At 41.6% G+C, this 23,801-nt stretch overlaps 1 protein-coding gene across 1 annotated transcript; it reads left to right on the forward strand.

Annotated features, from left to right (window-relative positions):
* The first annotated feature begins 11,686 nt into the window (after window positions 1-11,686).
* Window positions 11,687-17,203, forward strand: cpo (carboxypeptidase O). Its single transcript, XM_063010806.1, has 9 exons — window positions 11,687-11,742; window positions 12,909-12,969; window positions 13,356-13,457; window positions 13,546-13,650; window positions 14,166-14,282; window positions 15,094-15,187; window positions 15,830-16,032; window positions 16,588-16,672; window positions 16,938-17,203. Exons 1-9 carry the CDS (start codon window positions 11,687-11,689, stop codon window positions 17,201-17,203), a joined length of 1,089 nt encoding a protein of 362 aa, XP_062866876.1.
* Window positions 17,204-23,801: the final 6,598 nt, after the last annotated feature.

A 23,801-nucleotide genomic window follows, 5' to 3' on the forward strand; every position in this document is an offset into this window, starting at 1 on the left:
CTCGAATGCAATCAGGGATCCACCAGCAGCGGAAGACAGATTGACTGCGATAAACTGGGAGAAAATGCAGAATTAAAATAGATAAAAAGCGTCCACTAAATGCCAAAAACGTAAACGTAAGACCACAAAGTAGGTCTGTGTATGGGAATTTGTGCATAAATTTGTATGTCTGGGCGCTGCTTCCGCTTTGCTTCAGTAAATCTCAGATGACTTTCAGCCTGGAGAAGTCGTGGCATTCCTGGATGTTGTTGATATTTGTCTGAACGTCTGAGTCGAGGCTTTAACTGTCTTTGCCGACACCCTGCAGAGCTTGGAACCGCCCTCAGCTGGAGAAGTCATCTGAGGCAGGTCATAACGGCGCTGGCACGGGAACATCAGAAGGGCGAGGTGGCACGAATCTAGATGAAGCTGAATTCATCTGTCCCATCTTTCCCGTGATTCACCGTCTGCCCACGAGCGCTGGCTAATTAGAGCCGTGTTCCCAGCAGCCGGGGGTCTGATTAAGAGGGGGGGGGCGTGTGCAGGGACGTGTTTGGGTTCGTCCCGCAGCTTTTTTCCATCGTGTCGGTGCAGGAGGACGATTGTAGTGATTGTTGTGATTGTTGTGATTGTTGAGATTGTGTCACCGGGAACGGAAAAAATGACGTGCAGCACGACAGCTGAGAACTAGACATTACTGCTGATATATACAGGTGTGAAAAAGTAATTGCCCCCTTTGTATTTTGAATGCTAGAATAGAATACATACATATACACCGATCAGCCATAACATTAAAACCACCTCCTTGTTTCTACTCTCACTGTCCATGTTATCAGCTCCACTTACCATATAGAAGCACTCTGTAGTTCTACAATTACTGACTGTAGTCCATCTGTTTCTCTACATGCTTTGTTAGCTCCTTTCATGCTGTTCTTCAATGGTCAGGACCCCCACAGGACCACCACAGAGCAGGTATTATTTAGGTGTGTGTTGTGCTGGTATGAGTGGATCAGACACAGCCATGTCCACTCACTGTCCACTCTATTAGACGCTCCTTCCTAGTCGGTCCACCTTGTAGATGTAAAGTCAGAGACGATCGCTCATCTATTGCTGCTGTTTGAGTCGGTCGCTTCATCAGTGGTCACAGGACGCTGCCCACGGGGCGCTGTTGGCTGGATGTTTTTGGTTGGTGGATTATTCTCAGTCCAGCAGGGACAGTGAGGTATTTAAAAACTCCAGCAGCGCTGCTGTGTCTGATCCACTCATACCAGCACAACACACACTAACACACCACCTAAATAATACCTGCTCTGTGGTGGTCCTGACCATTGAAGAACAGGGTGAAAGAGGGTAACAAACAGCCCCGGTTCTGGACTGCTTTGCTTGGGGGGGCAGTAAAACCTAATGAGGGGGCATGTTGATAGTCATGTTTTTGAAGCCAGAAATATATTCAAGGCTTGATTTGTGCATGAATGATGACAGCCAAGCTATTGATACTGGCTTAAAGTGATGTATGAGGTAAAGAAATAAAAATGCATGTTTTCGAACTTAAACTTAAAACCCAATGATTAAAAAATACATGTTGATTATGTAAATGGAGAAAAAAGATTATCTAATTGTATTTCATTTTAATACGCCCCCTTAATTAAATTGCCATTACTAATAGAACAACTCTATTTCTTGAAAGGCTTTAATACAAATTTAAGTCAAAGCTGACAAATGTACCTACACACAGACTGAGAATATTCAAACGTGGAAATAGGAATGAGTGAGAATATTTATATTATTGGGAAATTAAAATATAAAGAAAACAAAAGAATACTAATTCTGTAAAAAAAAAGTGTTTACCAGTATACCTGCCTCTCGCTCACACTAACAGAACATATACTGCCGAACTGAACTGTTTGGGGCAGTCTGCCGATTTTTATATGACTCAAAGAGCCAATCAGGAATAAGCAAGGAAATATCTTCACACTGTAAAACAAAATGCATTTTTGTGATTGGTTCAGAGATAATTTTAAAAATAGCCGTTGCTTGCATTGTGCTTGGGGGGGCAAAGACACAATTTGGGGGGGCAATGCCCCCCTCAGCCCCCCCCCTAGCGCCGGCCCTGGTAACAAAGCATGCAGAGAAACAGATGGACTACAGTCAGTAATTGTAGAGCTACAAAGTGCTTCTATATGGTAAGTGGAGCTGATAAAATGGACAGTGAGTGTAGAAACAAGGAGGTGGTCATAATGTTATGCCTGATCGGTGTATAGGTGTACAGTACAATGAAATTCTTGTTTTTGCATTTCCCAGCTCATTTTTTGGAAGCTGGGGTCAGAGCGCCCCTGGAGCAGAGAAAGTTAAGGGCCTTGCTCAAGGGCCCAACAGTGACAGCATGGCAGAGCCGGGATCCGAACTCTCAACCTTTTGATTGATAACCTAATGCTCTACCTACTAGGCTACCACTGTCACCACTGTACTACATCGTATGTGTGGCGTAAACCAAAGCACTATATCAGCTGTAAAATATGATGGTGGTAGCTTCATGTCTTTGGCTTGCTGGAAGTCAGTACAAGGATTGACTGTATGGACAAAAGTATTGGGACACCCCTTATAAATATTGAATTCATTTCTTTTAGACACAACAGTTGCGAACAGCTGTGATAAATCAATCATATAAAGGAAATCACATGCTTCCATTTGTGCAGCAACACTTTAGGGAAGGCCCTTTCTTGGTGCAGCATGACTGTCCCCTGTGCACAAAGCAAAATCTATAAAGACATGAAGAAAAGCTCGGTTTTAAAACCAAGAAAATCCAGCGTCCTGCGGGTCACAGAGCCTTGACCACAGCCTCACTCAACAGCTCAGGGATGAAGCGGAACACCAACTGATTAATCAGTGTAATTTTTTGACTAAACAGGCACAAATTCCCACACACAGACACACTTCAAAGTCTTGTGAGAAGGTAAAGAGATGTCAGACAAGCTCCTGATCAGGTGTCCACATACTTTTGGCCATACAGTGTATGTTTTGCTGACATTACTGGTTTTCTTACTGGAACCACACCGGACCTGATTCAGTAATAACTGGGGTTTCTTGTAAACGTGGTTTGGTTGCTCAGTGAAGCATCTGTAGATGAGATCAGTCAGCTGGTTTCTGTTTCTGTTAACGAGTGGGTTTGAGGGTTTGGACGGTGGGTTAAATGCTGGTGGAACAAATACTGACGGCATGTTCACACTCACAGGAGTGTGAGTGGGTGTGCGCACTCGGTCGTCCAGGTTCAAGCTGGAGGAACATCAGACTGGAGAAAAGTCCAGACCACAGAACCAACCACGGACTTTAACTGCTCAATCCACCGAATCAAAGCCACGAAGTCGTGTCCCAAAACGTCACGTCATCCAACTATGAAAAACAGTATGTAACCACGGGCGGTACGGTGGCTCGGTGGGTAGCACTGTCGCCTCACATCAAGAAGGTCCTGGATTTGATTCCCAGGTGTTCTCCCCGTGTCTGTGTGTGTTTCTTCCCACAGAACAAAGTCCTGCAAGTTAGGGCGACTCTATTATTTTAGCCCATGATTTTGGAATGGATTGTCTAGCAAGTCCATGGTCAGGCGTCCACATACTTTTGGCCATCTATCCTAAAACTGGGGTAATATTAATAAAAAGGGAATAAATGAGGGCCGGATGTAGAATGATGAGAAAGTGAAACATTAAATGTGTTTACAGTCTGAACTCATCATGTTATTAAAGCTGTAGCTCATCATGAGCCTCGTAATTCATACAGGATGGAAGCATAAATGTGTTTACACACACACACACACACACACACACACACACACACACACACACACACACACACACACACACACAAACACACAAACACACATAATATACATGCACAGAAATGCATGCACTCACTTGCATACATGCACACACACACACACACACACACACGTCAACATGCACACACACATAAACACATGCACACACACACTTAAATGCACACATACACAAACACACTACATTCATGTGCACATACACACTACAAACATGTACACAAACACATGCATACACACACACACACTACATACCTGCACACACTACATACATGTACACAAACACACACTACAAACACATGCATACACACACACAAACACGTATACACACACATGTAAACATACACAAACACACACTACAGATATGCACACACACATACATATACGTACATGCACACACACACATACACACATACACACATAAACACATGTATATACACGTGCACACATACACTTTCATTCACACACACACAAACACATGAATACACACACCTGCATGCACACATGCACACACACACACACATACATATATACATACATAAACACTCGCATACATACACACACACAACTAAATGCACACATACACAAACACACTACATACATGCAGACAAACATGTACACACACATGCACACACACTTACATGCACACATACACAAACACACTACATACATGCAGACAAACACATGCATACAAAAACACACACATGCACACACACACACATTAACATGCACACACAAATTAACATGCACACATACACAAACACACACTACATACATACCCACACAAACACACTACATACATGCAAACATACACACACTACAAACATGTATACAAACACATGTATACACACATGCAAACACACAAACACACACTACAAACATGTACACAAACAAATGTATACATACACACAAACATACACACACAAACACACACTACATACATGCACACACACAAACACACTACAAACATGTACACAAACAAATGTATACATACACACAAACACACACTACATACATGCACACACACAAACACACACTACATACATGCACATACACACACTACAAACATGTACACAAACACATGTATACACACACACAAACACGTATACACACACATGTAAACATACACAAACACACACTACAGATATGCACACACACATACATATACGTACATGCACACACACACATACACACATACACACATAAACACATGTATATACACGTGCACACATACACTTTCATTCACACACACACAAACACATGAATACACACACCTGCATGCACACATGCACACACACACACACATACATATATACATACATAAACACTCGCATACATACACACACACAACTAAATGCACACATACACAAACACACTACATACATGCAGACAAACATGTACACACACATGCACACACACTTACATGCACACATACACAAACACACTACATACATGCAGACAAACACATGCATACAAAAACACACACATGCACACACACACACATTAACATGCACACACAAATTAACATGCACACATACACAAACACACACTACATACATACCCACACAAACACACTACATACATGCAAACATACACACACTACAAACATGTATACAAACACATGTATACACACATGCAAACACACAAACACACACTACAAACATGTACACAAACAAATGTATACATACACACAAACATACACACACAAACACACACTACATACATGCACACACACAAACACACTACAAACATGTACACAAACAAATGTATACATACACACAAACACACACTACATACATGCACACACACAAACAAACACTACATACATGCACATACACACACTACAAACATGTACACAAACACATGTATACACACACACACACACAGCCTGAAGCACTAAGTGATCCTACTAGCAATAATTCCTTTCCCATCAGTGTCTCCCCAAAGGCACACACACACACTCACACACACACACACACACACACACACTCTCTCTCTCTCTCACACACACACACACACACACACACACCACATTAAAGAGACATGCTGATGATGTCAGTGGTACCGCAGGGTTTATCTTTATCTCGTCCTCATAAATCATCGTGTGCACACACTGGCCCATGACTCTCCTTCATCATGATAGATAGTGTGTGTGTGTGTGTGTGTCATGTCTAGGTACAGACAATTCTTAATTCTAGTCAGGGTCGTGGTGTGTCCTGTGCATTAGCAGTTTGGAAGCATGAGAGACCATTGCAGGGAGTCACACACACACCAGGGGCGGGTTTGAAATAATCCACCTTCTGCATGTTCCTGAACAGCTTCGTTACTAATAGAATTACTGAAGAATCAGGTCTTTTTAAATTCATTCAGGCAGCGTGATGGTTTCCACGCGCAGTTCAAGGGTAAAAAATTTAAAAATGATGAAAGGATTTGGATTTGACGTGACTTGTAGCTGCGTGTGTCGGCCGGTTCCATCTCTGACTATCTGTGTTTGGATCTGTTCATCGTGAGCCTCACTCCTGTACGTCTAAGCTGAAAGCCCTTGACACACACTTACCTCACATCAACACACACTCACTGCTATCTCTCTTCACATCAGGAACCCTCGCTGTACACAAAAGCGGCTCCATAAAGACGTGGTGATGAACGCGGGTCAGATCTTCAGCAACGTCAGAACCTACCAGACCTGCAAACACTCGTACAGACGACCCACGGCTTGAAATGTAACGTCTAACAAACTTATCATCAGGTGTCCACATTGTTTTGGCCGTATAGTGAATGTGATGTGTGTTTACTAGCTGTTATACGAGCGGCACCGGAAACACGCTGCAGTGAAGATAAAGAAGCTTCATCTTCTGGATTCAGCTTTCAGGAAACCATGAGGAGATAAAAATTCCATCCATCAGTTTATTTATTTCTAGAAATTAAAATAAGAGCGTTTGGGTAAAACATTCTGCTTTGTAATGTCTGGAAAGCCCCTCAGCAGAAGGTAACAGTTTGGCTCTTCTTCCTGATGTTGGCAGGCGACCACTGTTCCATCTACTCGCTCCACGTGACGGGTGCATTCAGAGCAGAAGAAACCTGTAATTAAGAAACTGCTGGTGAGTGTTTGAGATCCCTGGAGATGGAATCGACTCTCTAAACCATCCTGTTTACCGCTGAGAGCTTCCAGACGTTTGAACCAAATTTCCCGAATCTCTCTCATCCAGCTCTCACATCCCACTGGCTTCCTCTCATGGGGGAAAAGATCCCACGTCAGGACGTTTACTGAATCCTGGAGGGGTTTGGTAATCACCTCGATCCTTCATGTACAGTACAGGACGTGAAACGCTCGGGCTGATGTTCGGCGGATAGTTTATACATCGTGAAGGTGATAGTTTTCAGCTTTATTTATTTAAAAGTCGTCATTATAAACAAACACATTCTGAGTAAATTAACAACAAAAGTAAGTGAACCTGCAGACCAGGGGTGGGGGATTCATTTCTTAAAGGGGCCACATGAGAAACTGGGACTGTTGTGGACGTCTGAACTTATTCGGCTTAATATTAATTTTATTTCTTTATAGAAGCAGTCTGTCTGTCTGTCTATTTATCTATCTGTTGTTTGTGTCTGTCTGTCTACCTATTTATCTATATGTTTATCTATCTGTCTGTTTGTCTGTCTGTCTGTCTGGTACAATCAGGCATTAAAAATGTGAAGCAGGTACATTATTAAAAACACCAACATCTCAATAAAAACTTTACATTCTGTATTATTTATTCTTTTTTAATGTGAGCTGAATTTTTGAGGGCTTTTAATTTTAACTTGCGTGACCCATGCTGTACCCAAATACCTGTTCTAACCTTGGTCACCCTTTTAGACCCTTCAGGGACCCATCGTACCGAATCAAGCTGATTGTTCAAACAATCTCCTCACGAGTAAGCACTATTTTAAAAACCCACCTGCAATAGTCATGAAAAGCATAAAGAACCCGAACATGGCTTCAGAAAATGAACCAGCACAACAAAAACAAGATATCATCTCAGTTGTTGGCGTGTTTGCTCTGAGCGCCGGTGGAGACGGCGGCACTTCTGATCTTTCACTCTCCATGTAATCTAAATGTAATCAGTCCATCCAGGCTGCATGGATTCCAGCAGCGTCCATTGTTTTCTGAGCTGCCCGTGGTTCCTCAGAGATCTTATCAGACTGTTCCTGAATAGAGAGGGCCAATGTGTTAAAGAAAAGAAAGAATTCTGGATGATATTTATTTTCAAAGCAGAAAACAATGGCTTTGAAAGATCTCGGCACTTTGTGACCTTAGAAAAATTACGTTGGGCCAGAATTAGGTTCAGAAGGACATCAGTTCTGGTTCCTACTTTCAAAACAATGCACACAAAGAGACCCTGAGCTGGATACACGGATTCTCTAACAGGATCTATACGCCTAGAGAGACTTGTAAGGTATTTTGGCTTTAAAGAAAGGCAGAATTTATCACCAACACAATACTGAATATAAATGTTATTTCAGGCTGGAGAAGAGGATTGAACCCAGGTCCTCAGGACCCACCCACTCTGCACCAGGGTGACCCTGCCTTGTGCCAAACCTATGTGACTTTGATGGATACGAAGGGGTTGTGAATGAATAAATGAATGAACTTGATAAGGATGGCACTGGAGCCGCTTGCAGTGTGGGTGCCACTCAGAAAGTAGGTCCTGGATCCTGGGTTTGATCCGCAACCTCTGGACGTTGTCTGTATGATGTCCTGTGGGTTTCTCCCATGTCTCTGTGGGTTCCTTGTGGGTTGCTTCTATGTGTGAGTGAGTCCGAGCTACGACTGATGTTATCCTTGGTTGGACCAGTAGCCACGTATGATTGTGAAGCCTGGACACTGAAGGAAGATCTGCAGAAAATCTTATAGAAGAAGATGATCACCACTGAGCGAGTGGATGAGACGGCCTGGACCACAGTGGATGAGAGGAGCTTCTGAACCACATTAAGTCCCCTGAAGACGTCTCTGAAGACGAGGAAGATCAAGGATAAGCTGGATTGATGACATCATGATGTGGAAGGCATTTTCAGGAGCTAGTCTGATACAGGCAACACAAGACAGACGGCATTGGAGAACGCTGATCTGTGCAGCCAACCATCACAAAGCCATGACCTTGTAGTGATGCCACATATTAAATGGACGGGTCTCTTTGTGCTGTAAGCAACTTCTGCGCTGATATTCCCTGGACGTTGAATCATGTTGGAGGCGACGTCTGGCTGGATAGAACTACATGGCTTGCACCACTGTAGAACACTGTAAACCCCGACACCAAACTCACGTCACACTGACGTCTTCACTCCTCACGCTAATGTGCAACTTTTACTGCATCAGCAACAAGGCGGTCTGAACCGAGTCGAGCGTTTAATGCTAATACAGCTGCTGACTGGTTACAGACGCTGACGGGTCGTTTAGATTAAAATCCACTATTTATTCCAGACTGTTCTGTGTTAAACATGTCAGAGTAACGTCAGATTTTTAATAGCGTCGGGTTTATAACGGTGAGTAAGATGTTCGGTATGTACAGGGTGAGGGTGAAGCGTGAGCATGAACGTCTGGTTTACTCCAGCTCAAGTGTGTGTGAGGCATTCAGGTGTCTACATACTTTTGGCCACCTGTATTAACATGTTAGTTGGGCAACCGTTGTGATCTGTGCGTGTTTTATTGGGTTATTTTCTGGTCCTTGTTGACTAAACTCCTCCACGAAGGTTCAGAGTCGGATTGATGGACAGTATCTAATCAGACGTCCCAGGATGAGCGGCGCTTCAGGAAATCACTCACATGCACGAGCTTGTGGCTTCCTGTTTGTGCCAGTGGCTACAGACCAACTGACGCTTGTGCTCTGACATGACACTCGGCGAGACTCGAGGAGAGACAGAATCCACGATGTTCAGGGTGTTCCTGACCCCGAGGAACCTGCAGAACTTGTGCAAACCATCCAGAAAGTCTGAAGAAGCTGCTAAAAGTCGACAGGGGGTGAAAACTTATCAATGCTTCAGGTTTCAGGTTTCGATTTGTTTGGTAGATCTGTGGGAGCACAGGATCTCATCTCCATCTGCACCAGGGTTGGTCCTCAGAGGTCAGTTTGGTTGTGGACAAGCCAGCAGTTCCTCCCAACACACACACACACACACACACACACACTTTCCTGGTTACTTAGAGCAACATAAGAAAACAAACCCTCATTGTCTGGCACATGGAACCAAACATGGAAACACACTCATGCATTAATGAAGCTCATTAACGAAGCTCGTCTCAGTGCCCGTATTCCTCCTAGAATACCAAGCTGGGCCAATAAACTGGTCACCAGCTTCAGACGCTCAGGCTGGTCTGGTTTACTGGATTTGAGAGGGGTTTTGGATGCTGGTCAGCTTGATTCTGGCTCCTAATGCTGATCTGGTTTGATGATTCAGGAGTAGTTTTGGATTCTGGTCAGGGTGACCAGCCGGACAACCAGCTAGACTAGTCAAACAAAAGCACATGTTGATGGAGGTGTTGCAGGAGAACATTAGGATATTGGACATTAGGGGGAAATATTTAACACAACCTCAGAGAACCAGTAGAACCACAAAATGCTCCACATACAGTTCACTACATCTTCAGATCATCAAGATCTGGTCCTCTATCTGCTTTATCTGGTTAGAATCAGACCAGACCAGGTTCCACCAGGTTTCAACTACTCTTGGGGGACCTTAATCTAGCAGGTCTGTGGGCCAAATGTAGCTGCAAAACCCACAGAGCCAGTGTCACTGCAAAGGTCTCCAGTTGTCCAACATAAAGGTGCAGAAGAAGCTTCTTTCTTGCACAGTGTGAAGCTTGTTTGACTGTGGACAGTAACACCAGTGTTCCAGCAGCCTCTGATGTATGTTTACTAAATGCAGGTCTGTACAATATGGTTCCTGGATCATGTGTATCGGGAGCTGGACCAGATCGTGGATCAGACATCTGTACTCCTATATGAAGAGTTCTTAGTGCTACAGGTGAGATGGAACTAGTAAACATCTCCACCTGCTGGTTCATACAGGAACTACAAAAAAGTTCAGATCACAGTTAATTTACACATGAAAGTAAGAAAATCAGAATCTACCCAGGAGTGGCTGGGTTTATATGTCTCTTGGATACCTTGTGTACCACCCAGACCCACCTGTACCACCCTTGATCCACGCTTGACCCACTTTCTACCACCCTGATCCACCTGTACCGCTCTGACCCACTCTGTACCACCTGACCCACCTGTTCCACCCTTGACCCACCTGTTCCACCCTTGACCTACTCTGTACCACCCTGACCATATCTGTTCTACTCTTGACCCACCTGTACCACCCTGACTCACCCCTACCACCCTGGCCCACCTGTTCCACCCTTGACTTACCTGTACTACTTCTGACCCACCTATTCCACTCTGACCCACCTGTTCCACTCTTGACCCACCCCTGACCAACCTGTTCCACCCTTGACCCTCCCTTGACCCACCTGTTCCACTCTTGACCCACCCTTGACCCACCTGTTCCACTCTGGACCCACCTTTGACCCACCTGTTCCACCCTTGACCCTCACTTGACCCACATGTTCCATCCTGACCCACTATCTAATGTAGTGTTTGTTGTTATCAGAATACTGAATGGAGTCGGATTGTAAATATCTGTGTGTAATGAAAACTGATCTTTGGAGTAACAGAGACTCATAAATAATCAATTAAGTATCATTTTAACAGCGTTTAGTTCATCATTAACCTTCAGTCCTCCAGTTTTACTGATGTTTTTATCAGATGATGGAACCATGTACTGATTACAGCCGCTGTATAACAGAGCCGAGCAGAAACTGAGATTCTGTCAGGGTGAGAACACGTCGAGATCATGTTCAGCTCCAGTTTAATCCTTCTGCTGATTTTAACTCTGCAAAGCCATGAAAGGTAAATAATAATAACTATAATAACAGTACTAAGAGTAATAATGCCAAAAATGATGATAGTTACGACGTAATAATAATGATAATATGTGGTCGATTCTTTGGGTCAGCCTGTGATTTATTGGTAAATATGGTGATAATAACATTGATTAAACAATAAATTATATTATTTACCTTTAGTAATTACTGCTATAATGTAAAGTGACTGTTGAGCTCCACGATGGTGGTTTAGAGGGTTAAACTGCTCCACCACCCAAACACCCACCTTGTTCTATAGTCTTTTACAAGCAATCTCAGCACACGTTGATTAGAACTCCCTGAAATGGAAATCATAAACTCATTTGCCAAAAGGTTGAGGTGGAGACACACTAGCATTTTGTGGGGAAGAACTCCATATTAGCTCTTGTGGTTTTGGAATGGTGTGTCCAACAAGCTCATGCTCAGGAGTCCATATAGTCTGGAAGGCTGTTTTGACATCATGGGTGGTTACAAACCACATTTATTCAGCGTGTTAGTTACTGTGTATAGTAACACTTTGGTTACATTCATGACAGGAACAGTAGTTACTCATTACACAAGGTTCATCAGGTCACACAAGGTTACATCAAACACAGTCATGGACAATTTTGTATCTCCAGTTCACCTCACTTGCATGTCTTTGGACTGTGGGAGGAAACCGGAGCACCCGGAGTAAACCCACGCGGACACGGGGAGAACATGCAAACTCCACACAGAAAGGACCCGGACCGCCCCACCTGAGGATCGAACCCAGGACCTTCTTGCTGTGAGGTGACAGTGCTACCCACTTAGCCACTGTAAGTTACTCTGGTGTTACTGTAGAAGCACTAATATTTTTGCACAATATTACATGTTTTGCATCTTACTCTTTTAAATCTCTGCTGTTTTATAAATCCTCAATTACTTTTCTTAGCAGTATTTATTGTACTGTTGTTTATCTGCACTGTGTATATTGTATTGTTTTGCACTTTTTGCTCTATGCTGCACGATGGTCCTGGTCCTGGTCCTGGTCCTGGTCCTGGTCCTGGAGGAACACTGTTTCATTTCTATATGTTTCGATATATAAAGCTGAAATGACCATAAAGCCTCTCTTGAGCTCTCTAATAGAACATTAATGCTGGGAGCTGATGATAAATGATACCTGTATTTCAGGGTGGTGGAAGGAATGGATCAGCGAGCTTATGACTACACCAAGTACCACAACATGGATGAGGTTCATTCATTCATTCATTCATTCATTCAAACACAGGTTAAACAGGTCCCAGATTTCGTTAAAACGATCAACAGCACCAACTAGCGGCCAAAAAGCATTCGACACGTTTTAGAGGTTTTCCAAACAGGCTAACTAAATAATTAATTTATTAATTTACTGTCTGTCTATAACTATCTCGTTAATGATCATAACACATTTGCTTATTTATTTAATTATGAATATAAATGACACGTTTATTCACTGATCAGTTGATTAACAAACAGACTGACTGTCTGACCCACCCACACCCTACATGGTACAGTGAGATTTTGGTGCTCAGCTTAATTGTTTTTGCTGTTTTGTTCATGTGTTTGTATTTCTTTGTTGATTTGTTGATTCCTCTGCAGATCTCGACGTGGATGGAGCAGACGGAGAATGATCACCCGGGCATTGTCTCCAGCATGATCTTAGGCACGACGTACGAGAAGAGGAACATTAAGCTATTAAAGGTATTTTACCTGACAACCTCCAGCACTAAAGCGTTCATGGTATGATGTGGTAAACAGAACCCTAAATCACTGTGTTCTCCTGCACCAGATCAGCCTGGGCAGCACCGAGCAGAAGAAGATCATCTGGATGGATTGTGGAATTCATGCTCGGGAGTGGATCGCTCCGGCCTTCTGTCAGCACTTTGTCAAGGAGGTAAACACACAACTTAACCTGATCTTCACCAAGTGCTTTATCCTGGGCAGGGCTGCGGTGAGTCCGATTCCATCCGGAATCACTGGGAGCGAGGCACGAACACACCCCTCCCCAGAGACATCGCCAATCATGTCTGTGTAGACACCCAGCTGGCCGATAGCACCACTATCAGACCACTTAAGCATGTGAACAGAAGTAAGCAGTGATCTCTGATATAAGCATGTTCTTGGAACACTATACTGACAGTGTTCATGCTAATGTGGAATCATTTATCAGTGAATCACTTTAGTTATACAGTTTGGTGTTTGGAATGTTAATTTCACATAATTTTACTGTATGTATAAGTTATAACACTGTGCAGTATGTCAAATCACAGCTACCATGTACAGTATTTCAGGTGAAAAAGATGCAGCCCAGTAAACCATGTAAAGCCTACATATAGTGTTAGCTAACCAATTGCTCTACATGTATAAAGTCTTAATCTGATTTGTCATTATTAATGTCACTGCTTACAGATCCTGGGTTCCTACAAAACGGACCCAAAAGTGGGTGAGATGCTTAAAAACCTGGTCTTCCACCTCACGCCGGTCCTGAACATGGACGGATATGTTTACTCGTGGAAGGATAACACGGTGGGTCCAATAACGTGTCTGTAGAGTCACGTTCATGATAGAAATGTTAAAACTGTTCATAGATATGATCAGATAATTCGGTTATATTAACCAGCCTGTACAGGTATATCATTTATACCATCTTATAGTGTATAAAATGATAAGCTAAACGATCGGAACACCAGCAAAAAATACATTTGGGTTTCAATTTCCCAGTTGTATCTCTCCTACAGTGCTGCAGACCCCGCTCTGTCCAAGGAGGGTCAAACGCACTTTGACACCTGTGTGGCAGCCAACCGCTTCTTTTCACCTGCACTAGGCAAGTTTACAATGAAATCAGAGTCACGCACTGCTCTCAAATATTTACCATCTCTGCACAATACCTCGACCAGCCAGATGAGGGCGCAATGACAGCATTTGTAAAGATTTTCTTTAGCACTCAAACCTGGTACACATTAGCCAACCATGTCTGTCCGGCTGATAGCGCTTGCTGGTATTTCTCAAGATTCACTGGATCAAAACTACACCAGTATCTTCTCATTCATGGCCGACTTGTTTCTGGTGGTTCTTGGATTACATCTAACCACCCGTCTAAATGTGGGGTTTGTCTTTCCACCTTGGCATGAGACCACTGTTTCGTGTACTTTGTAGTGGGTGGATTTAAGCCACCCCTATTTATATGGGCACAGAGAAGGTGTTGCCAAAGTCGCAGAGCATGACAGAACTCCCTGCAGCACCAAATAAATCATCAAAACTGCTGATTTTTAAAACCCCACAATAAACTCACATTATTAAATGATTAAAACTCTACTGTACTGATGTGTATAATCAGACCAGATTATGGAGGAAGAGCAGATCACCGGGCTCAGGTAACTGTACGTGTAACGGGACTGATCTGAACCGGAACTTCTACGCTAACTGGGGAAGTAAGTCACAGCTTAAAGTCTTAAAAATGATTAAATCTTTATTTATATGCACTAGCCGTCTGTCTTATTAAATATCTAAATAAGAAAAATAATAATTTGTCTTTTTTTGTTTTCATTTTATTTCCATCAACCGCTTTATCTTGTTCAGGGCTGCAGTGAGTCCGGTTCCACTAGGAAACACTTAGAGCAAGGCAGGAATACCCTGGACATGGTGCCAATCCATTATAAGGCTTCGGCCAACCGTGACCCCCACCCACAAAAATGTCCAATCACATGAGTGTAGACGCACGGCTGGCTGACAGCACTGTTGGGATTCGAACCCAGATCTCAGCAGTGGTGGGACCGCCTAATAAACTGCTGCACCACCTGAATGCTAATAATAATAATAATAATAGTTCATTAATTTGTTCATGTTTCACCACTGCTTCATCCTGGACAAGGTCACTGTGGGTCCAGTTTCATTGAAATCACTGGATGCATTGCAGTAGCACATTCCAGACAGGACGCCAATCCATTGCAGGGCCAATTCCCCCCAGTGATAATAATATAGCTGCTGTATGTAAACACTGAGACTAATGCACCAGTCAGTCTGGACACTCGGCTGTACATCCTCAACGTCTTATTTTGCTCTTTCCTGCACAGTGGTCGGCATTTCCAGAAACTGCTGTTCTGAGATCTATAACGGACAAACGCCTCTGTCTGAGCCCGAAGCACAAGCGGTGACGGACTTCCTCAGCACAAACCGAGACCAAATGCTCTGCTACCTCACCATCCACTCTTATGGCCAGCTGATCCTGGTGCCTTACGGACACCCCAACATATCGGCGCCCAATTACGATGAACTGGTGAGACGATGCACAGACGCATGATCTGCATGTTAGCATGAGGAACCTTAATGATAAAGTTAAACAGGACTGTACAGTCAGAGACTTTAACAGACCACACCTTCACGTTCATTCACTTAGGTATTCACTAGCCGACTTGTAGCTCTATGTAGACTGTATTGTCAGTGTGTTAGCCTCAAAAAGAAGGTTGTGAGTTCAAATTCTGTAAATGTATTCTATACTTCTGGTTTGCGAAATTTTTTCCATCTGGCTTTTTTACTATCCAGTTGTCAAGCTAATTAAGAACTACTAGCCAATCCAAGTGCCGGTGGCAGGAAATATTTGTAGCTCCAGACTGAATTTGTCAGAAAATGGCAGTTCCTTCCAGTCTCTAAGACTCTGGTCGTTTTGGGAAATCAGTTAGTTGGTCAGTGAGCAGAATGGTTCTCGCAGGCCAGTGGTCAGATAAAAAGCGTCTGTGTGAGTATAAATACAGAATCAAACTCTGATCAGGCACAGGGTGTTTTATTTTCTTTAAACTTTATACTGTGTGTGTGTGTGTGTGTGTGTGTGTAGATGGAAGTGGGTTTGGCAGCATCGAAGGCCATCAAAAAAGTTCATGGGATGGAATACAGAGTGGGGTCGCCACCCAACGTCCTGTGTGAGTTCTACAACTTTTCCTCATTAAAGTGTGTGTGGGCTGTAATACTTTGAGCCAAAAGTAAAAAGGTAATACCATGTTTTTCATATATACACAGAATACACAGGTATGTACCTCTACTGTACATAATAGTGTGAAAAGATTCAGAGAATCCAGAGCAACTTTAGTCTGTTTAGTGCATAATAAAATGTGCATAAAATAAAATGTAGGCAATGTAGATAAAAAAAAAATTCTATTTAATTCTGATTGAATTTCCCTTTTCCAGACCCTAACTCGGGCTCATCGCGTGACTTTGCGCGTCTCATTGGGATCCCGTTCTCCTTCACGTTTGAGCTGCGGGATAAAGGTCAGCACGGCTTTGTGCTTCCTGAAGAGCAGATCCAGCCTACCTGTGAAGAAGCATACCAGGGTGTGTTGTCCATCCTCACATACGTACATGATACAACCTTCACCCACTCAGGAGCTACCAGCGTGACTGCTACAATGTGGAGTGTGATCGTAATAGCATGGCTCTCTAGCGCCACCTTTTGACCTGACTTTACCGTCACCTGTTTCACCAACATTATTCACTAATCATTTCTCACCTGTAATAAGCAAGCCGGGTTATATAATTCAGTTTATGATTTTATACAGTATGTAAATCTGATAATGTCTGGGTCTGGGTCTGGGTCCTTTCTGTGTGGAGTTTACATGTTCTCCCCGTGTCTGCGTGGGTTTCCTCTGGGTTTCCTCCCACAGTCCAAAGACGTGCAAGTGAGGTGAACTGGAGATACAAAATTGTCCATGACTGTGCTTGATATTAAACTTGTGAACTGATGAATCTTGTGTAAGCAGTAAATAAATAAATAAATAAATAAATAAATAAATAAATAAATAAATTAATAAATTAATAAATTAATAAATTAATAAATTAATTAAGGTCTTCGGGACCCTGGCAGCACTCTGCCACAATGCTAACAAATACGTATTAAAATTACCTTTTAAAACTGTAAAAAGATTTTCAATGATAATGATTAAATACATTTAAATACATACAATTAAGTCGAGAACTACTTTTTAATAAAACCAAAAACAAACAAACATTTAAAAAAACAACCCTAGAATTAGATGCTATTGTGCTAAAGGTTGGTGCAGGTCGGGTTTCTTTTTGTGCGGTTCATCCAGCTGGGGGCAGCAGATAGCTAAATCCAGGCTGACGGTGTTCAGTCTCAGGAAAATCCCAGGCTGTTATCGAGGCCTGGTTCAGCGTGAAGACAAAGCAACTTTCCTGCTCGGTTTCCAGGCCAGTTTATGATCAATATTTTTACTTTATTTACATAAATGCATGGGGGGATAGTTAGCAGTTAGTCTGGATCATTATATTATCCTCAGACTACAAAGAATTGGGATTTAACTTGAGTCTGGGCACATGAATCAGCTTAATGATCTTAAATAACTCCTGGACGTGTAGATACTTCAACCATATCCTAGAAATATTTGTTTCCTAACAGCATTTAGAGCTGCTGATTGTCAAAAACCTTCCTTTAATTTTGCATTATTAAAAATAGCAAAACACCATATACTGTATATTCCAGTAAATTTAATTATTAGCTTTTAGTTGAATTTGTAATTTGCGCCTACACTAAACATAGTTTAAATGTTTATGAGAACGTATTTATTCATGTTTTTACAACTTCCCCAATCTAAGTAATTAATCTGTATGTGGTGGACATTTGCATGCTCGTTTCACACTGAGAGGAACAAAGACTTTAATGGGGGGTTATAAACATTAATGATGGAACCAAATGATGAACATTCTGCTGCTGAGAGTCTGACCTGTTTTACTTGGGAAAATAAAAAAGTGATTTATGGTTTACATCTGCAATATGTGACTTTATGTTACAAACAAATGAAGCAGGATTTTAAAAATAGCAATTAAAATTAGCTTCTTTTTTTAAAGGGAAATGTGTGCATTTGCATATCACTGATCAAGGATTTTTTATATTTAAAAGATAGATACTTCATCAATCCAGAAAGAAATTAAGGCCTCAGTAGCAAGTTGCATGAATCAAAAGTCAAAAGTAATAGTACACACTACAGAGATTCACATTATACAAACAAGTATCTGTTTAATCACAACAACACTATAACAACAGGACCTGAGGGTACATATGGAGGTGTTATTTCGATTTACATCGTAAGGCTGGTATAGATTGCAAGTAACAGCTGTAAAATATAAATTATAAAGTGAACAACTGTGCAAATATAAGAAAATGTACAAAAGGTGCAGATTATTGTTTAAAAAAACAAAAGCATTTATTAACACAAAATGCAGATAGTTTGACTACAGCTTTCACAAAGTACATGGGACAGTAACTATGTTCACAAGAAAGCCCAAATTGCCACCCTATGCTATAAAGACATTAGTCACATTTACCATCAAGCTGCTGTAACGAATGTGTTCTTGAAGGTTTATAGAACACTTCACATTGAATGGCGTCACTAAAGTACCACTAGCTTACAGTTCATGCCAGACATCTTTTTTGTTGGTTTTCGGATCACATCTGACAGCCCAGATGTATTTTCTCTTAGCATAATGTGCATAATGAAGGTTTTCTTCTCAACCTTGGCAGAGACCACTGTTCTATGTAGTGCTTAATGTTTTTTTCCATTTTACAAAGATGTGTTTATAAGTGTTCCAATCATTTAGACACTAAATGGAAAAGTTGCAAAAATACTTAAATTCTCAGAGCTGCCCAAAATGCCACTTACAACTTTTGGGTTTAAGTATAGAAATATGTTTTATCTGGAAATTCATGAAACTGTTGTGTTCCAAAAACATTTTGCATAAACATTTACTGAGAGAATTTAACCCTGTACCCTTCCACTGTATAAGAGTTTGAACTGAAGCCGTTTGAATTACATGGTGAGGTTTTTGTATCCTGAAGTAGCTGCTACTGTGTTCTGTATTTACCCTAATCTTTACTTTAGATTAGTAGGTAAAATAGTAAATACTTTAAGTATTAAGTCATGTTTGATTTGAGACACTGCTATAGACTTCCTGTTTGACTCCAGAGTAGCAACAGTATGTTTTCCTCCACAATAAACACTCGTAATGGTTTAAGGATGTAAAGAATACACATGATCTGGCTCCACAGTGCTAATTAAACTCACAGTAATTACCTGATTTACTTAAACACACTTCTGTGTGTGTGTGTGTGTGTATGTGTATGGATGGATGGATGTGTGTGTATGATCCAGCTGTGACTGGGGGTCCTCTCACACCTCCTTGTCCAATCGGCACACAGCTACACATGACACACTGCCAAATACACAAACACTGGCCGTTTGTTCACACCGGTGTGTGTGTGTGTGTGTGTTTGTGAAGTGTGGTGTGTGTGAATGGTTTTGATCTTCAATCAGCCTGAATTTAAACACAGACTATTTGAAGATGATTAGGAAGTCTACATTAATTAAATGAAGAATTAGACGAAGGTGGGTATATAGATAGACAGATGGATGGAGGGAGGGAGGGATGGCTTGATGGGGGGTGGGGGTTGATGGGTGGGTGGCTGCATGTACAGTCTTCACTTGGTTTGACTTGACAAGTATGTGAACTGACAGACATGTAAACTAGTAAATAGACAGACTAGCTTGAAAGAGGGGGGTATACAAAACTTAAAGTAGGTGGATGAACAGGAAGAAATGGCCATTAGTTTAATAAATAAAATCAGCAGTTAAAACAAGAAGGTTGACAGTCAGTTTATTACAGAAATGTAGTTAATTAGGTCAGTGGACAGACAGCCAAAGACAGATAAACAAATGCAAAAACAGATAGATTAATGAATAAGTAGAAATATAAAATTAAACCATTATGTCAATTATTTAATTTCATCCATCCATTAACAGATAGCTACAAGGACGAGTGGATAGACAGATGGATGGATAAAGTCCACTGTTTAATGTACTTTTAATGGGTTTAGTCAAACCAGCCATATTTATATTGGGTACATAAAAGAGAAAGGTCACCAGCTGTGGTATATACTGTATATAGTCCATATATAGGAAACGGGCTGGTCAAGGGTCAGGAAGATAGTAAAGGACTCAAGTCATCCCAATAATGGACTATTTTCTCTTTTACGGTCTGGCAAGCGTTTTCGCGCCTTGAAAGCCAAAACAGAGAGGATGAGAAGGAGCTTCTTCCCCACAAGCTATTCGCACCTTTAACCAAAATAGCAATCAGGACTAAATTGATATACATATATATGTGTGTATACAGTTTTTATATATATAGATAAGATATTTAGATAAGATATATTTTTATATATATATATATATATATATATATATATATATATATATATATATATATATATACAGTGTATCACAAAAGTGAGTACACCCCTCACATTTCTGCAAATATTTTATTATATCTTTTCATGGGACAACACTATAGACGTGAAACTTGGATATAACTTAGAGTAGTCAGTGTACAACTTGTATAGCAGTGTAGATTTACTGTCTTCTGAAAATAACTCAACACACAGCCATTAATGTCTAAATAGCTGGCAACATAAGTGAGTACACCCCACAGTGAACATGTCCAAATTGTGCCCAAATGTGTCGTTGTCCTTCCCTGGTGTCATGTGTCAAGGTCCCAGGTGTAAATGGGGAGCAGGGCTGTTAAATTTGGTGTTTTGGGTACAATTCTGTCATACTTGCCACTGGATATTCAACATGGCACCTCATGGCAAAGAACTCTCTGAGGATGTGAAAAATAGAATTGTTGCTCTCCACAAAGATGGCCTGGGCTATAAGAAGATTGCTAACACCCTGAAACTGAGCTACAGCATGGTGGCCAAGGTCATACAGCGGTTTTCCAGGACAGGTTCCACTCGGAACAGGCTTCGCCAGGGTCGACCAAAGAAGTTGAGTCCACGTGTTCGGCGTCATATCCAGAGGTTGGCTTTAAAAAATAGACACATGAGTGCTGCCAGCATTGCTGCAGAGTTTGAAGACGTGGAAGGTCAGCCTGTCAGTGCTCAGACCATACGCCGCACACTGCATCAACTCGGTCTGCATGGTCGTCATCCCAGAAGGAAGCTGACGCACAAGAAAGCCCGCAAACAGTTTGCTGAAGACAAGCAGTCCAAGAACATGGATTACTGGAATGCCCTGTGGTCTGACGAGACCAAGATAAACTTGTTTGGCTCAGATGGTGTCCAGCATGTGTGGCGGCGTCCTGGTGAGAAGTACCAAGACAACTGTATCTTGCCTACAGTCAAGCATGGTGGTGGTAGCATCATGGTTTTGGGCTGCATGAGTGTTGCTGGCACTGGGGAGCTGCAGTTCATTGAGGGAAACATGAATTCCAACATGTACTGTGACATTCTGAAACAGAGCATGATCCCCTCCCTTCGAAAACTGGGCCTCATGGCAGTTTTCCAACAGGATAACGACCCCAAACACAACCTCCAAGATGACAACTGCCTTGCTGAGGAAGCTGAATGTAAAGGTGATGGACTAAACCCAATTGAGCACCTGTGGCGCATCCTCAAGTGGAAGGTGGAGGAGTTCAAGGTGTCTAACATCCACCAGCTCCGTGATGTCATCATGGAGGAGTGGAAGAGGATTCCAGTAGCAACCTGTGCAGCTCTGGTGAATTCCATGCCCAGGAGGGTTAAGGCAGTGCTGGATAATAATGGTGGTCACACAAAATATTGACACTTTGGGCACAATTTGGACATGTTCACTGTGGGGTGTACTCACTTATGTTGCCAGCCATTTAGACATTAATGGCTGTGTGTTGAGTTATTTTCAGAAGACAGTAAATCTACACTGCTATACAAGTTGTACACTGACTACTCTAAGTTATATCCAAGTTTCATGTCTATAGTGTTGTCCCATGAAAAGATATAATAAAATATTTGCAGAAATGTGAGGGGTGTACTCACTTTTGTGATACACTGTATATATATATATATATATATGTAGAACTCTCATAGTATTATGCTGCACAATATGTTTAGATAGATAGATAGCATGATACATCAAATACACACTATAAAAATGACAATATACAATATACAATATACAAAAATACAATATAAATTCGAAAAAAAAAACAACCCAGCACAAACATTATTATTATTAATGATGAGGATGGATTTGAGTGAAAATAAACGAATGAAATTAAAAGTCAGGAAGGTGCAGTTCCAAGTATACAGTATATGGTACAGATTAAATATAGATTAAATATTAAATAATAACGTGATAGAGTGGCGAGTATTGCACATTGAATTGAATTGGGCCAATATAGCCATATCTATATATACATCGACATACATACGCATGTGTATGAATATACTTATATACACATACATACATTATTGTGTTCAGTTCTTGCACAACTTTTATTTGTCACTTTCGCACACTTGGTTCACTTTAAATTGCTTCTATTTTTCCAATTTCCAATTTTCTAATTTTTCTACACTTTTTTTACAATTTTTACAAGTCTATGTTTTAGTGTAAATATATATTTTGTCCATTTTGTACTTACTAATGTGTACAGTGTATGATTGTGTATAAACTTTGATTTGATTGATCTGATTTGAACAATAATCACTTAACTTGGAGTGCATTCATTTTGTACTTCTTTACCACCAGCTGTAGCATGTTGTATATCACATTGCTGTATGCATAACATTAAGAAAACCAACACTAAACTAAATCAACTCAAATTCGTACACGTTTTCTGTATTCCAATCATTCAGTCACAGAATATCTGAAGTCTGCTGTAAAGTTCGCGTCCCAAATAGAGTAGAAGTCGGTACATGTGAAGAACAAAGCGTGTATGTGTGAGGGGGGGGGTGGGCGTGGTTTTAAGCAGTGGGCGGGGTTATGAAGCTCTGAAGGCTCGAGCGCACTGTGAGCCGCTCGCAGTTATAAACAGTAGCAGGTTATTGAGGGATTGATGGAGCTGTACTGGTTTATTTAAACTGTTTTATCCTTTAAAAACAGACTAACTGCGTGAAAGCTTGAAGCTTCTACCAAGTACCAGTGATTATCTTCGGGTTTGAGTCTGTTAGAGACGCCGGTTGTTGAACTACACGCGTTTTTGACTTGGTTTTACCAGAAGATGCTCTGAGAG

Source organism: Trichomycterus rosablanca, chromosome 15 (genome assembly GCF_030014385.1).
Source record: "Trichomycterus rosablanca isolate fTriRos1 chromosome 15, fTriRos1.hap1, whole genome shotgun sequence".
NCBI lineage: Eukaryota > Metazoa > Chordata > Actinopteri > Siluriformes > Trichomycteridae > Trichomycterus > Trichomycterus rosablanca.